The sequence below is a fragment of the Triticum aestivum genome, chromosome 1D (genome assembly GCF_018294505.1).
Source record: "Triticum aestivum cultivar Chinese Spring chromosome 1D, IWGSC CS RefSeq v2.1, whole genome shotgun sequence".
In the NCBI taxonomy this organism is placed as follows: domain Eukaryota; kingdom Viridiplantae; phylum Streptophyta; class Magnoliopsida; order Poales; family Poaceae; genus Triticum; species Triticum aestivum.
Window position 1 is genome coordinate 444,867,507 of NC_057796.1, and position 13,868 is coordinate 444,881,374.

At 48.4% G+C, this 13,868-nt stretch overlaps 1 protein-coding gene across 2 annotated transcripts; it reads left to right on the plus strand.

The window, feature by feature from the left end:
* Positions 1 to 727: 727 nt before the first annotated feature.
* On the plus strand, positions 728 to 3,937 carry LOC606316 (alpha-1,3-arabinosyltransferase XAT2). 2 transcript variants are annotated; one of them, XM_044595444.1, is made up of 7 exons: positions 728 to 1,245; positions 1,408 to 1,473; positions 1,513 to 1,575; positions 1,683 to 1,769; positions 1,933 to 2,046; positions 2,173 to 2,241; positions 2,457 to 3,937. In XM_044595444.1, the coding sequence occupies exons 1-7, from the start codon at positions 1,101 to 1,103 to the stop codon at positions 3,617 to 3,619; spliced, it is 1,707 nt and encodes a 568-aa protein (XP_044451379.1). In that variant the 5' UTR covers positions 728 to 1,100; the 3' UTR covers positions 3,620 to 3,937. The 2 variants fall into 2 exon arrangements, with proteins under 2 accessions (XP_044451379.1, XP_044451378.1); XM_044595443.1 differs by having other exon boundaries at positions 730 to 1,245; positions 1,408 to 1,575.
* Positions 3,938 to 13,868: the final 9,931 nt, after the last annotated feature.

Genomic DNA, 13,868 nt, shown 5'->3' on the forward strand with positions numbered 1-13,868 from the left:
TACTTCTTATCAGTTATACCACCGACGGTCTTATCATGATGAACGAAGCTCAGAGGCGGCACGTTCCTTAAATAGGGAAAAGTTTGCACAAAGTGAACAACATAATAAACCGTTGTGCTACGGTCCAATCCAAAGGCGCGGCAAAGCGCAGACACGACGAGGTTTTTGCTGCACCGCACACGGCGCACCGGCTGGCTCCACCGCAGTCCAACAAACAAACTCTGGTGATGTCCACGCGCGTCGGGAAGTCAGGGCCAGAACAGAAGCGCGGCGTGATCGGCGGAGGCGACGAAATGGACGCGCGCACGGGGCGGGGCGAGCCGACAACCGGCGCCGAATGAACGAACGGAGACCCACAGGCCAGCTGAGATGAGATCGGATCTGATCGGCAGCCACAACAACCACGCGGACAAGCGTCACCACTTGGACTGCGGCAGAGGCGAGCGGGATTGATGAGGCCGGCACGCGGCCAGACGCAGAGCGGCGTCCGTCGACCCGTCGGCAGATGCTAACAGGAGTGAAAGGGAAGCCACGCGATGATCTGGGCCGTCGCTCTGGTGCGCCGGTGTGCTGGATGCCGCACCGTCTAACAAGCCGGTGGTTTTTCTAGTAGTAGTAGTAGCATAATAATCAATCAATTTAATTTTTGGAGAGGAGACGAGGAAAGCCGGGTGGCTGGAAAGAAGGGACATGCGGGAATGATAAGGGCCACCAGGGCCGGGAAAGGAAAGCTGCCGATCCAAACCAAAAGCGGCGGTGCGCGCTCCTTCCCCTCGTCCACACCCCACAACTTGACCCCCACCCTACACACACACACACACCCGGCAAGACAAGAGCAGAGCAGAGCACGAGCGCGAGCAGCCTAACTCACGCCTCCCCTCCCCACTGTGCCTGCCTCTGCCCGTTCATTCCCTCCCATCCCCGGTTCCGTCTGTCCCCACCGAGCTCCACGCATCCGGCCAGCTCCCCCGCCGGATCTGGGCCGGAGGAGGGGCGCCCGCCTCCCTCTTCTGCTGCCCGCATCTAGCCAGCCAGCCAGCCAGGAGCGAGGAAGAGGAGGAGGAGGAGCAGGAGGGGGAAGGAGGGATCGAGCGGCGGCGATGAAGGCGGTGGAGCGGGCGAAGCTGGTGCGGAGCCTGCGGCAGGAGTCGCGGCGGCTGCGCCTGCTCGTGCTCGTCATCGGCTTCTTCCTCGTCACCCTCACCTTCGTCGTCCTCTCCAAGCCCGACGCCCTGCTCTTCAACCGTACGCACGCCGCACTCAACACTCACCCTCCGATTCTTTCTTCCTTTCTTTCTTTCCTCCTTCCATTCTTCATTTCCTTCTTGCAACCAAGCAAGGAATCATTCGCTCGCTGGTAAAATGGTAACTGACCGGACCGCCCGCTTGCCCCCTCCTCATTCGCAGTGAACGGCCGGCTGTCGGTGGACGACGCGCCGCGCTCGCTCCTGATCCGCCAGGCCACCGACGCCACTGCCGGCGCCGACCCCGACCAGAGATCCGCCGCCGCCGCCGCCGCCGCCCAGGACCCCAAGGTGCTGGACGACTTCGAAGACGCCGAAGCCAACACCAAAGGTTAATTACCACCTCCAAATCAAATCCTGGGGCCTAGCCTCAATTAGTTATCCTAGCAGTACTATTTTATCTTGGAATTTCTCGACTGAGATGTCCCTCGGCGACAGGGACCACCAAAGACTCGGAGGAGAGGGCGCACACCGTCCGCGATCCTCAGCAGAGCGCCAAAAAGGGGCCTGAACCCCGGCTGTTAGGTGCGCGGTAGCCCTCGAATCCCCCAATAATTTCTTTGTCCGATGCCCACCGAGCTTGTTGCCTTGTGATCCCATCCACGGGCTCCAGATTGCAACGGATTTGGCCTCCTCGAATCGATGCTCAACTTCCTGCTTTTTGTGTGTCAACTTTACCATCTTTTAGGCACTAGTGGAGGTGAAGGGGAGAAGAAAGGGCATCGCAAGGTGACCCTCCCAACCGTCTCGAACTATACCATCCGTGACGCCGAGGACGGCGACAATGCCAAGCCGCAGCAAGGTAGCTGATTCGCAGTACTTCTCATGTTTCTTGGTCTAGCCGTTGGTAATTAGGTGTTTGATTGGAGAATTGTTAGTTAATAAGTGTGATGGTACTTACTTGCTCCTCTGGTTGGTGTGTCTGCAGGTAGCAAACCAGAAACAGAAAATAAGCTTGAAATGGTCGCCGGCAAAGGCGACGGATCTCAGCAACAAGGTAGTACGAAATAAAAACATATGCCATGAGATCAAATTCATCATATGTTCATCTGAATCTGCTGGTTTTGTTCCTAATTCAAAGCACACTGTTCTATTGAGTCATCTTTAGGTTGATGGGCACTTTGCACATCTGCAATGAGATATTGTCATATGCATATGTCCAACTCTTCTCTATTTCCTCTGATTCAGTTATCTACTTCATGCATCTTGCAGATTGGGATAACGCGGAATGGGAGAGCAAGCCACTTTGTGATTTCTCAAACTTCAGAGCTAATGTCTGCGAGATGCGGGGCAACATCAGGATTCACCCAAATGCGAGTTCGGTGATGTACATGGAACCTGCCAGCTCAAAGAGAAATGAGCTGTGGAAACTTAAACCCTACCCTCGTAAAGGTGATGAACTCTGCCTCAGCAAAGTTACAGAGCTGACGGTGAAATCAAGCAAGGTGGCACCTGAGTGTACCAAGTACCACAATGTGCCCGTTGTGGTCTTTGCTCTGACTGGATACACCGGAAACCTGTTCCACGACTTCACCGACGCGCTTGTCCCCCTCTTCACGACGGCAAGTGAGTTCAATGGCGAGGTTCAATTCCTCATCACAGATATGGCTATTTGGTGGACAAGGAAGTACCATGTGGTGTTTAAGAAGCTATCCAACTACCCCTTGATAGATTTCAACAAAGATACTGATGTGCATTGCGCCAAGCATGCTATTGTTGGCCTTCATGCTTACATGGAGTTCACCATTGACCCCTCCAAGGCTCCTCACAACTACACCATGGTGGATTTCAACAGATTCATGCGCAGGACGTATGAGTTGCCTAGGGAGGCCGTGTCTGCGCTCGGCGAGATCCCCAAGGCCAAGCCGAGACTGCTCATCATCTCAAGGCAGAGAACAAGAATGTTCCTCAACCTCCCGGAGATCATCGCAATGGCCGAGGGGCTGGGTTTCGAGGTCGTGGTCGAGGAAGCCAACGTGAGCTCCGACCTCTCCCAGTTCTCCAAGGTGGTGAACTCCGTCGACGTGATGATGGGCGTCCATGGCGCCGGGCTCACAAACTGTGTCTTCCTGCCACACAATGCCACGTTGATCCAGATCGTGCCGTGGGGTGGCATAGAAGGCGTGTGCCGGATCGACTTCGGCGACCCGGCGGAGCAGATGGGCCTGCGGTACAAGCAGTACAGCATCGCCGTGCACGAGAGCAGCCTCACCGACCAGTACCCGCTGGACCATGAGATCTTCAAGAACCCGCTGGCCTTCCACAAGGGGTTCGAGTTCATCAAGGAGACCTTCATGGACAAGCAGAATGTCAGGCTTGACTGCAACCGGTTCAAGCCTGTGCTGCTGCAGACCCTTGATCTGCTAAACCAATAAGATAAGAACTACTGATCCGCCATTGGCCATTGTATTAGATGGTTCTCCATACACCTTTTTTTTTCTGTTTCACCCTTCTTCTCTTCTCTTTTCTTCTCTAGTAAAAATTTGTTGATCGCCTTCTAGTACATGAGCAAGGAACAGAGTTATCTGTCTAGAATTACATGGATATGAAGCTGGGATGTCCATGATTTGTCGTTTATAGCATATTTATTGTCTGGAAATAGAAGAAAAACAATACATTTTTTCTTTGTAAATTGTTGTACACCTGTTGCCGTATTGGGCATGGAAATATCAGTGCATGAGGCGTAGTGATCAGGTCAGTGAGGAGGAATGTTCGAGGCCTACTGACACCGAGCACCAATAGGAATTTACAAGGTGGAGATCACCATTTCTGTGCTGTGTGATTCATCTGATTCTTCTCACTTTTTTGCTGTGCACCATTTTTTGATCTAATTAGGTGTCAGGTGCTAGAAGTTTGGCTGACCAGGCCTCTTTCTTTTATTTTTCTTTTCAGTTTTTGCTGGTGAGGAAAACCGAAAGCCTATGGTTATTGATCTACTTAGGTGTGATTTGGACGTGCTAAAAGTTTAGCTGACCAGGCATTTTTTACTTGGAAGTTTTTGAAGTTGGTTGACTAACCTTTTGAACCAGCACATATGTTTTGTTGTTGGCTAGTCAACTCAAATAACCCTCTTCCTTCCCAAGGCGATTAGAGTAAAGTCTCCCTCCTCGCGATCTCCGCATGTGAGCACGTGGATCCGCATCCTCTCTGCCTGTCGCTCCGGCAGCCGGCGGTGGGGAGTGAAATCCTGGTGCCCGTCGCTCCGTCACCCAGCGATGGGGAGTGAAATCCTGGTGCCTTGGCTCCAGCTAGTAGGTAGGTTAGGGTTTTAGTCCTCGCAGAGGCGACGCTTGAGCGGATGGCTACACTCTACCTTCGAGTCGGTCTTCTGGTCTTTGATCCTCCTCAAGTTTGTCTGTCGGGACAGATTAGATTAGATGAAGTTCCGACATAGATTCCTGCCGTCTCCTCGGAGCGGCGAGGTTAGGGTTTCTCGACTTGCGTACGTGACAATGAGATTTGGTGTCAGGTTCACGTTCATTGCATTGATTAAGGGGGTTCAACTTCAACGAATGCGGCCCGGGGCGTTTGTTCTTAGAGGCACGTGCACGAAGATTTCCAGACTGTCATGAACAAGGTCAAACTGTTTTAGAGAACTTAATATAATTTCCATATGTTTAAGGTGCTTTGTACTTCTGTGAATCTTTATAACAAATATGTCTTTGTTTAAAAAAAGTAAAGTCAAATAAAAAATTAGCAGGAAAATAAATAAATCCTAAAACGTAAAAGAAGAGCGGAAAGATGAAACTAATGGTGGCAATTGAACATAGTGAGTTTACCAACAAAGTGTAATGCAACCAATAGTGACAACTGAACATACTGAATTTTTTTCAACACACATGCTCACATACGCTCAACCCTACAGAGTGCTAAATATAGGACTTGAACCCGGTGGGTTGACTATTAAAGAAACCTAATCATCTTACACACTTCCTCTATTTTTATATACAAAACCACAAACTCATATTACAGATATCAAGGTAAAATTTTGTGTCTTGCTTTGTAAACCAACTTTTCTTTTCTTTTCTGAGATCATTAATACGCTGCATGCATGCAGAGAAGGGACTGAAAGCTGAGTGGAGTGTTATTATGACTGCATGCATGCAAGTATTAAGCAGGTTATTAATGCAAGGAAATATCATTAACTTTTGTCTCATTTACTGTTGATAGCCTTGTATAGATGCAAATTGTATTTTTTATAGTGGCCTTGTATAAGTAAATGAAGGGAGTACTGACTTTTACTGCCAAATCTCTACTCCTAAAGGGGAGTTGGTAGTCTCGCCTCGCTTCCACCGATTCATCGGCAAACCCTACATTACGTCCGCGGGTATCTTATAGGCGGCCTTTCGCCCATTTGATGGGTGCATTAATTCAATCAAATCGGTACTTTCCCAAAAATAACATCACACATTAACTCATTCAAATCAAATCTTAAGAAATCTCAATTAAATTCAAACTTTCCTTGTCTCCACTACTTATACCGAAATCAAATCAAATCTTACCAAAACATCCACTATAATCAAAGTTGATTCCCCAAAACAACATCACACATTAACTCATTCAAATCAAATCTTAAGAAATCCCAACTAAATCCAAACTTTCCTTGCCTTCCATTTATACCAAATAAAATCAAATCTTACCAAAATATCCACTATAATCAAAGTTGGTCGGCCCATTTGACGCGGGCACGCCTTTCTTTTTCTATGTTTCATTTTTTGATTTATTTTTTATGGTTTCATTTTTCTATAACCAATAGGTTGTTTTTAATTGGCATACTACCAAAATCAACACAGACCTGTACGTCATGGTGAGTTTGTGTTGGGGATCGTAGTAGAATTTTAAAATTTCCTACGCATCATCAAGATCCATCTATGGAGTATACTAGCAACGAGGGGAAAGGAGTGCATCTACATACCCTTGTAGATCGCGAGCGGAAGCGTTCCAATGAACGGGGTTGATGGAGTCGTACTCGCCGTGATCCAAATCACCGATGACCGAGTGCCGAACGGACGGTACCTCCGCGTTCAACACACGTACGGAGCAGCGACGTCTCCTCCTTCTTGATCCAGCAAGGGGGAAGGAGAGGTTGATGGAGATCCAGCAGCACGACGGCATGGTGGTGGAAGTAGCGGGGATCTCGGCAGGGCTTCGCCAAGCTTCTGCGAGAGGGAGAGGTGTTGCAGGGGGAGAGGGAGGCGCCAGGGGCTGTGTTGTTGCTGCCCTCCCTCCCCCCACTATATATAGGGACCTCTGGGGGGGCGCCGGCCCTGGGAGATCAGATCTCCAAGGGGGGGCGGCGGCCAAGGGGGAAGGGGGGTGGCTTCCTCCCCAAGCCAAGTGGGGCGCCCCTCACCCCCAGGGTTTCCAACCCTAGGCGCAGGGGGAGGCCCATGGGGGGGCGCCCCAGCCCACTAAGGGCTGGTTCCCTTCCCACTTCAGCCCATGGGACCCTCCGGGATAGGTGGCCCCACCCGGTGGACCCCCGGGACCCTTCCGGTGGTCCCAGTACAATACCGATAACCCCCAAAACTTTCCCGGTGGCCGAAACTGGACTTCCCATATATAATTCTTCATCTCCGGACCATTCCGGAACTCCTCGTGACGTCCGGGATCTCATCCGGGACTCCGAACAACTTTCGGGTTTCCGCATACTAATATCTCTACAACCCTAGCGTCACCGAACCTTAAGTGTGTAGACCCTACGGGTTCGGGAGACATGCAGACATGACTGAGACGCCTCTCCGGTCAATAACCAACAGCGGGATCTGGATACCCATGTTGGCTCCTACATGTTCCACGATGATCTCATCGGATGAACCACGATGTCGAGGATTCAATCAATCCCGTATACAATTCCCTTTGTCAATCGGTATGTTACTTGCCCGAGATTCGATCGTCGGTATCCCAATACCTTGTTCAATCTCGTTACCGGCAAGTCTCTTTACTCGTACCGTAATGCATGATCCCGTGGCTAACTCCTTAGTCACATTGAGCTCATTATGATGATGCATTACCGAGTGGGCCCAGAGATACCTCTCCATCATACGGAGTGACAAATCCCAGTCTCGATCCGTGCCAACTCAACAGACACTTTCGGAGATACCCGTAGTGTACCTTTATAGTCACCCAGTTACGTTGTGACGTTTGGCACACCCAAAGCACTCCTACGTTATCCGGGAGTTGCACGATCTCATGGTCTAAGGAAAAGATACTTGACATTGGAAAAGCTCTAGCAAACGAACTACACGATCTTTGAGCTATGCTTAGGATTGGGTCTTGTCCATCACATCATTCTCCTAATGATGTGGATCCCGTTATCAATGACATCCAATGTCCATAGTCAGGAAACCATGACTATCTGTTGATCAACGAGCTAGTCAACTAGAGGCTTACTAGGGACACGTTGTGGTCTATGTATTCACACATGTATTACGATTTACGGATAACACAATTATAGCATGAACAATAGACAATTATCATGAACAAGGAAATATAATAATAACCATTTATTATTGCCACTAGGGCATATTTCCAACAGTCTCCCACTTGCACTAGAGTCAATAATCTAGTTACATTATGATGAATCGAACACCCATAGCGTTCTGGTGTTGATCAGGTTTTGCCCTAGGGAGAGGTTTAGTCAACGGATCTGTTACATTCAGATCCGTATGTACTTTACAAATATCTATGTCTCCATTCTGAACACTTTCATGAATGGAGTTGAAGCGACGCTTGATATGCCTGGTCTTCCTATGAACCTGGGCTCCTTGGCAAGGGCAATAGCTCCAGTGTTGTCACAGAAGAGAGTCATCGGGCCCGACGCATTGGGAATCACCCCTAGGTCGGTAATGAACTCCTTCATCCAGATTGCTTCTTGCGCTGCCTCTGAGGCTGCCATGTACTCCGCTTCACATGTAGATCCCGCCACGACGCTTTGCTTGCAACTGCACCAGCTTACTGCCCCTCCATTCAAAATATACACGTATCCGGTTTGTGACTTCGAGTCATCCAGATCTGTGTCGAAGCTAGCATCGACGTAACCCTTTACGATGAGCTCTTCGTCACCTCCATAAACGAGAAACATATCCTTAGTCCTCTTCAGGTACTTCAGGATATTCTTGACCGCTGTCCAGTGTTCCATGCCGGGATTACTTTGGTACCTTCCTACCAAACTTACGGCAAGGTTTATATCAGGTCTGGTACACAGCATGGCATACATAATAGACCCTATGGCCGAGGCATAGGGGATGACACTCATCTTTTCTCTATCTTCTGCCGTGGTCGGGCATTGAGCCGTGCTCAATTGCACACCTTGCAATACAGGCAAGAACCCCTTCTTGGACTGATCCATATTGAACTTCTTCAATATCTTGTCAAGGTACGTAGTCTGTGAAAGACCAATGAGGCGTCTTGATCTATCTCTATAAATCTTGATGCCTAATATATAAGCAGCTTCTCCAAGGTCCTTCATTGAAAAACACTTATTCAAATAGGCCTTTATACTTTCCAAGAATTCTATATTATTTCCCATCAATAGTATGTCATCCACATACAATAAGAGAAATGCTACAGAGCTCCCACTCACTTTCTTGTAAACACAGGCTTCTCCATAAGTCTGTGTAAACCCAAACGCTTTGATCATCTCATCAAAGCGAATGTTCCAACTCCGAGATGCTTGCACCAGCCCATAGATTGAGCGCTGGAGCTTGCATACTTTATCAGCATTCTTAGGATCGACAAAACCTTCCGGCTGCATCATATACAATTCTTCCTTAAGAAAGCCGTCAAGGAATGCCGTTTTGACGTCCATTTGCCATATCTCATAATCATAGAATGCGGCAATTGCTAACATGATTCGGACGGACTTCAGCTTCGCTACGGGTGAGAAAGTCTCATCGTAGTCAACCCCTTGAACTTGTCGATAACCCTTAGCGACAAGTCGAGCCTTATAGATGGTCACATTACCATCCGCGTCTGTCTTCTTCTTAAAGATCCATTTATTTTCTATGACTCGCCGATCATCGGGCAAGTCAGTCAAAGTCCATACTTCGTTTTCATACATGGATCCTATCTCGGATTTCATGGCTTCTAGCCATTTGTCGGAATCCGGGCCCGCCATCGCTTCTTCATAGTTCGAAGGTTCACCGTTGTCTAACAACATGATTTCCAGGACAGGGTTGCCGTACCACTCTGGTGCGGAACGTGTCCTTGTGGACCTACGAAGTTCAGCAGTAACTTGATCCGAAGCTTCATGATCATCATCATTAACTTCCTCCCCAGTCGGTGTAGGCACCACAGGAACATCTTCCCGCGCTGCGCTACTTTCCGGTTCGGAAGGGGTGACTATCACCTCATCAAGTTCCACTTTCCTCCCACTCAATTCTTTCGAGAGAAACTCTTTCTCCAGAAAGGACCCATTCTTGGCAACAAAGATCTTGCCTTCGGATCTGAGGTAGAAGGTATACCCAATAGTTTCCTTGGGGTATCCTATGAAGACGCATTTTTCCGACTTGGGTTCAAGCTTTTCAGGTTGAAGTTTCTTGACATAAGCATCGCATCCCCAAACTTTTAGAAACGACAGCTTAGGTTTCTGCCCAAACCATAATTCATACGGTGTCGTCACAACGGATTTCGACGGAGCCCTATTTAAAGTGAATGCGGCAGTCTCTAAAGCATAGCCCCAAAATGAGAGCGGTAGATCGGTAAGAGACATCATAGATCGCACCATATCCAATAGAGTGCGATTACGATGTTCGGACACACCGTTTCGCTGAGGTGTTCCAGGCGGCGTGAGTTGTGAAACGATTCCACATTTCCTTAAGTGCGTACCAAATTCGTGACTTAAATATTATCCACCACGATCTGATCGTAAGAATTTTATTTTCCTGTCACGTTGATTCTCAACGTCCCTCTGAAATTCCTTGAACTTTTCAAAGGTTTCAGACTTGTGTTTCATTAGGTAGACATACCCATATCTACTTAAGTCATCAGTGAGAGTGAGAACATAACGATATCCTCCGCAAGCCTCAACACTCATTGAACCGCACACATCGGTATGTATGATTTCCAATAAGTTGGTTGCTCGCTCCATTGTTCCGGAGAACGGAGTCTTGGTCATCTTACCCATGAGGCATGGTTCGCACGTGTCAAATGATTCGTAATCAAGAGACTCCAAAAGTCCATCTGCATGGAGCTTCTTCATGCGCTTGACACCAATGTGACCAAGGCGGCAGTGCCACAAGTATGTGGGACTATCGTTATCAACTTTACATCTTTTGGTATTCACACTATGAATATGTGTAACATCACATTCGAGATTCATCAAGAATAAACCATTGACCAGCGGGGCATGACCATAAAACATATCTCTCATATAAATAAAACAACCATTATTCTCGGATTTAAATGAGTAGCCATCTCGAATTAAACGAGATCCAGATACAATGTTCATGCTCAAAGCTGGCACTAAATAACAATTATTGAGGTTTAAAACTAATCCCGTAGGTAGATGCAGAGGTAGCGTGCCGACGGCGATCACATCGACCTTGGAACCATTCCCGACGCGCATCATCACCTCGTCCTTCGCCAGTCTCCGCTTATTCCGCAGTTCCTGTTTTGAGTTACAAATATGAGCAACCGCACCGGTATCAAATACCCAGGAGCTACTACGAGTACTGGTAAGGTACACATCAATTACATGTATATCACATATACCTTTGGTGTTGCCGGCCTTCTTGTCCGCTAAGTATTTGGGGCAGTTCCGCTTCCAGTGACCACTTCCCTTGCAATAAAAGCACTCAGTCTCAGGCTGTTGGGGAACGTAGCAGAAATTCAAAATTTTCTACGCATCACCAAGATCAATCTATGGAGTAATCTAGCAACGAGGGGAAGGGGAGTGCATCTACATACCATTGTAGATCGCGATGCGGAAGCGTTGCAAGAACGCGGATGAAGGAGTCGTACTCGTAGCGATTCAGATCGCGGTTGATTCCGATCTAAGCACCGAAGAACGGTGCCTCCGCGTTCAACACACGTGCAGCCCGGTGACGTCTCCCACGCCTTGATCCAGCAAGGAGAGAGGGAGAGGTTGGGGAAGACTCCGTCCAGCAGCAGCACGACGGCGTGGTGGTGATGGAGGAGCGTGGCAATCCTGCAGGGCTTCGCCAAGCACCGCGGGAGAGGAGGAGGGAGAGAGGTAGGGCTGCCCCAAGAGAGAGAGGTTCTCGTGTGTATGGCAGCCCCAAAACCTCAAGTATATATAGGGGAGGGGGAGGGGCTGCGCCCCCATCTAGGGTTCCCCCCCCAAGGGGTGCGGCCAGCCCTAGATGGGACTTGGGGGGCGGCCAAGGGGGGAAGAAGGGGGGCGCCCCACTAGATGGGCCTTAGGCCCATCTGAGCCTAGGGTTTCCCCCTTCCCCCCCTTCCAGCGCCCTGGGCCTCTTGTGGGAGGCGCACCAGCCCACCTAGGGGCTGGTCCCTTCCCACACTTGGCCCACGCAGCCCTCTGGGGCTGGTGGCCCCACCTGGTGGACCCCCGGGACCCTCCCGGTGGTCCCGGTACATTACCGATAGCACCCGAAACTTTTCCGGTGACCAAAACAGGACTTCCCATATATAAATCTTTACCTCCGGACCATTCCGGAACTCCTCGTGATGTCCGGGATCTCATCCGGGACTCCGAACAACATTCGGTAACCACGTATATCTATTCCCTATAACCCTAGCGTCATCGAACCTTAAGTGTGTAGACCCTACGGGTTCGGGAACCATGCAGACATGACCGAGACGTTCTCCGGTCAATAACCAACAGCGGGATCTGGATACCCATGTTGGCTCCCACATGTTCCACGATGATCTCATCGGATGAACCACGATGTCGGGGATTCAATCAATCCCGTATACAATTCCCTTTGTCTATCGGTATGTTACTTGCCCGAGATTCGATCGTCGGTATCCCGATACCTTGTTCAATCTCGTTACCGGCAAGTCTCTTTACTCGTTCCGTAACACATCATCCCGTGATCAACTCCTTGGTCACATTGTGCACATTATGATGATGTCCTACCGAGTGGGCCCAGAGATACCTCTCCGTTTACACGGAGTGACAAATCCCAGTCTCGATTCGTGCCAACCCAACAGACACTTTCGGAGATACCTGTAGTGCACCTTTATAGCCACCCAGTTACGTTGTGACGTTTGGTACACCCAAAGCATTCCTACGGTATCCGGGAGTTGCACAATCTCATGGTCTAAGGAAATGATACTTGACATTAGAAAAGCTCTTAGCAAACGAACTACACGATCTTGTGCTAGGCTTAGGATTGGGTCTTGTCCATCACATCATTCTCCTAATGATGTGATCCCGTTATCAACGACATCCAATGTCCATGGTCAGGAAACCGTAACCATCTATTGATCAACGAGCTAGTCAACTAGAGGCTTACTAGGGACATGGTGTTGTCTATGTATCCACACATGTATCTGAGTTTCCTATCAATACAATTCTAGCATGGATAATAAACGATTATCATGAACAAGGAAATATAATAATAACCAATTTATTATTGCCTCTAGGGCATATTTCCAACAGTCTCCCACTTGCACTAGAGTCAATAATCTAGTTCACATCACCATGTGATTAACACTCACAGGTCACATCACCATGTGACCAACATCCAAAGAGTTTACTAGAGTCAACAATCTAGTTCACATCACTATGTGATTAACACTCAATGAGTTCTGGTTTGATCATGTTATGCTTGTGAGAGAGGTTATTAGTCAACGGGTCTGAACCTTTCAGATCCGTGTGTGCTTTACGAATATCTATGTCATCTTGTGGATGCTACCACGCGCTACTTGGAGCCATTTCAAATAACTGCTCTACTATACGAATCCGGTTTACTACTCAGAGTCATCCGGATTAGTGTCAAAGTTCGCATCGACGTAACCCTTTACGACGAACTCCTTTTCACCTCCATAATCGAGAAAATTCCTTAGTCCACTAGATACTAAGGATAAGTTCGACCGCTGTCATGTGATCCATTCCCGGATCACTATTGTACCCCTTGACCAACTCATGGCAAGGCACACTTCATGTGCGGTACACAGCATAGCATACTGTAGAGCCTACGTCTAAAGCATAGGGGACGACCTTCGTCCTTTCTCTCTCTTCTGCTGTGGTCAGGTCTTGAGTCTTACTCAATACTCACACCTTGTAACACAGCCAAGAACTCCTTCTTTGCTGATCTATTTTGAACTCTTTCAAAATCATGTCAAGGTGTGCGTTCTTTGAAAGTATCATCAGGCGTCTTGATCTATCTCTATAGATCTTGATGCCCAATATGTAAGCAGCTTTATCCAGGTCTTCCTTTGAAAAACTCCTTTCAAACAACCCTTTATGCTTTCCAGAAATTTTACATCATTTCGGATCAACAATATGTCATTCACATATACTTATCAGAAATGTTGTAGCGCTCCCACTCACTTTATTGTAAATACAAGTTTCTAACAAACTTTGTATAAACCCAAAAACTTTGATCACTCCATCAAAGCGTATATTCTGACTCCGAGATGCTTGCTCTAATCCATGGAAGGATCGCTGGAGCTAGCATACCTTTTAGCATC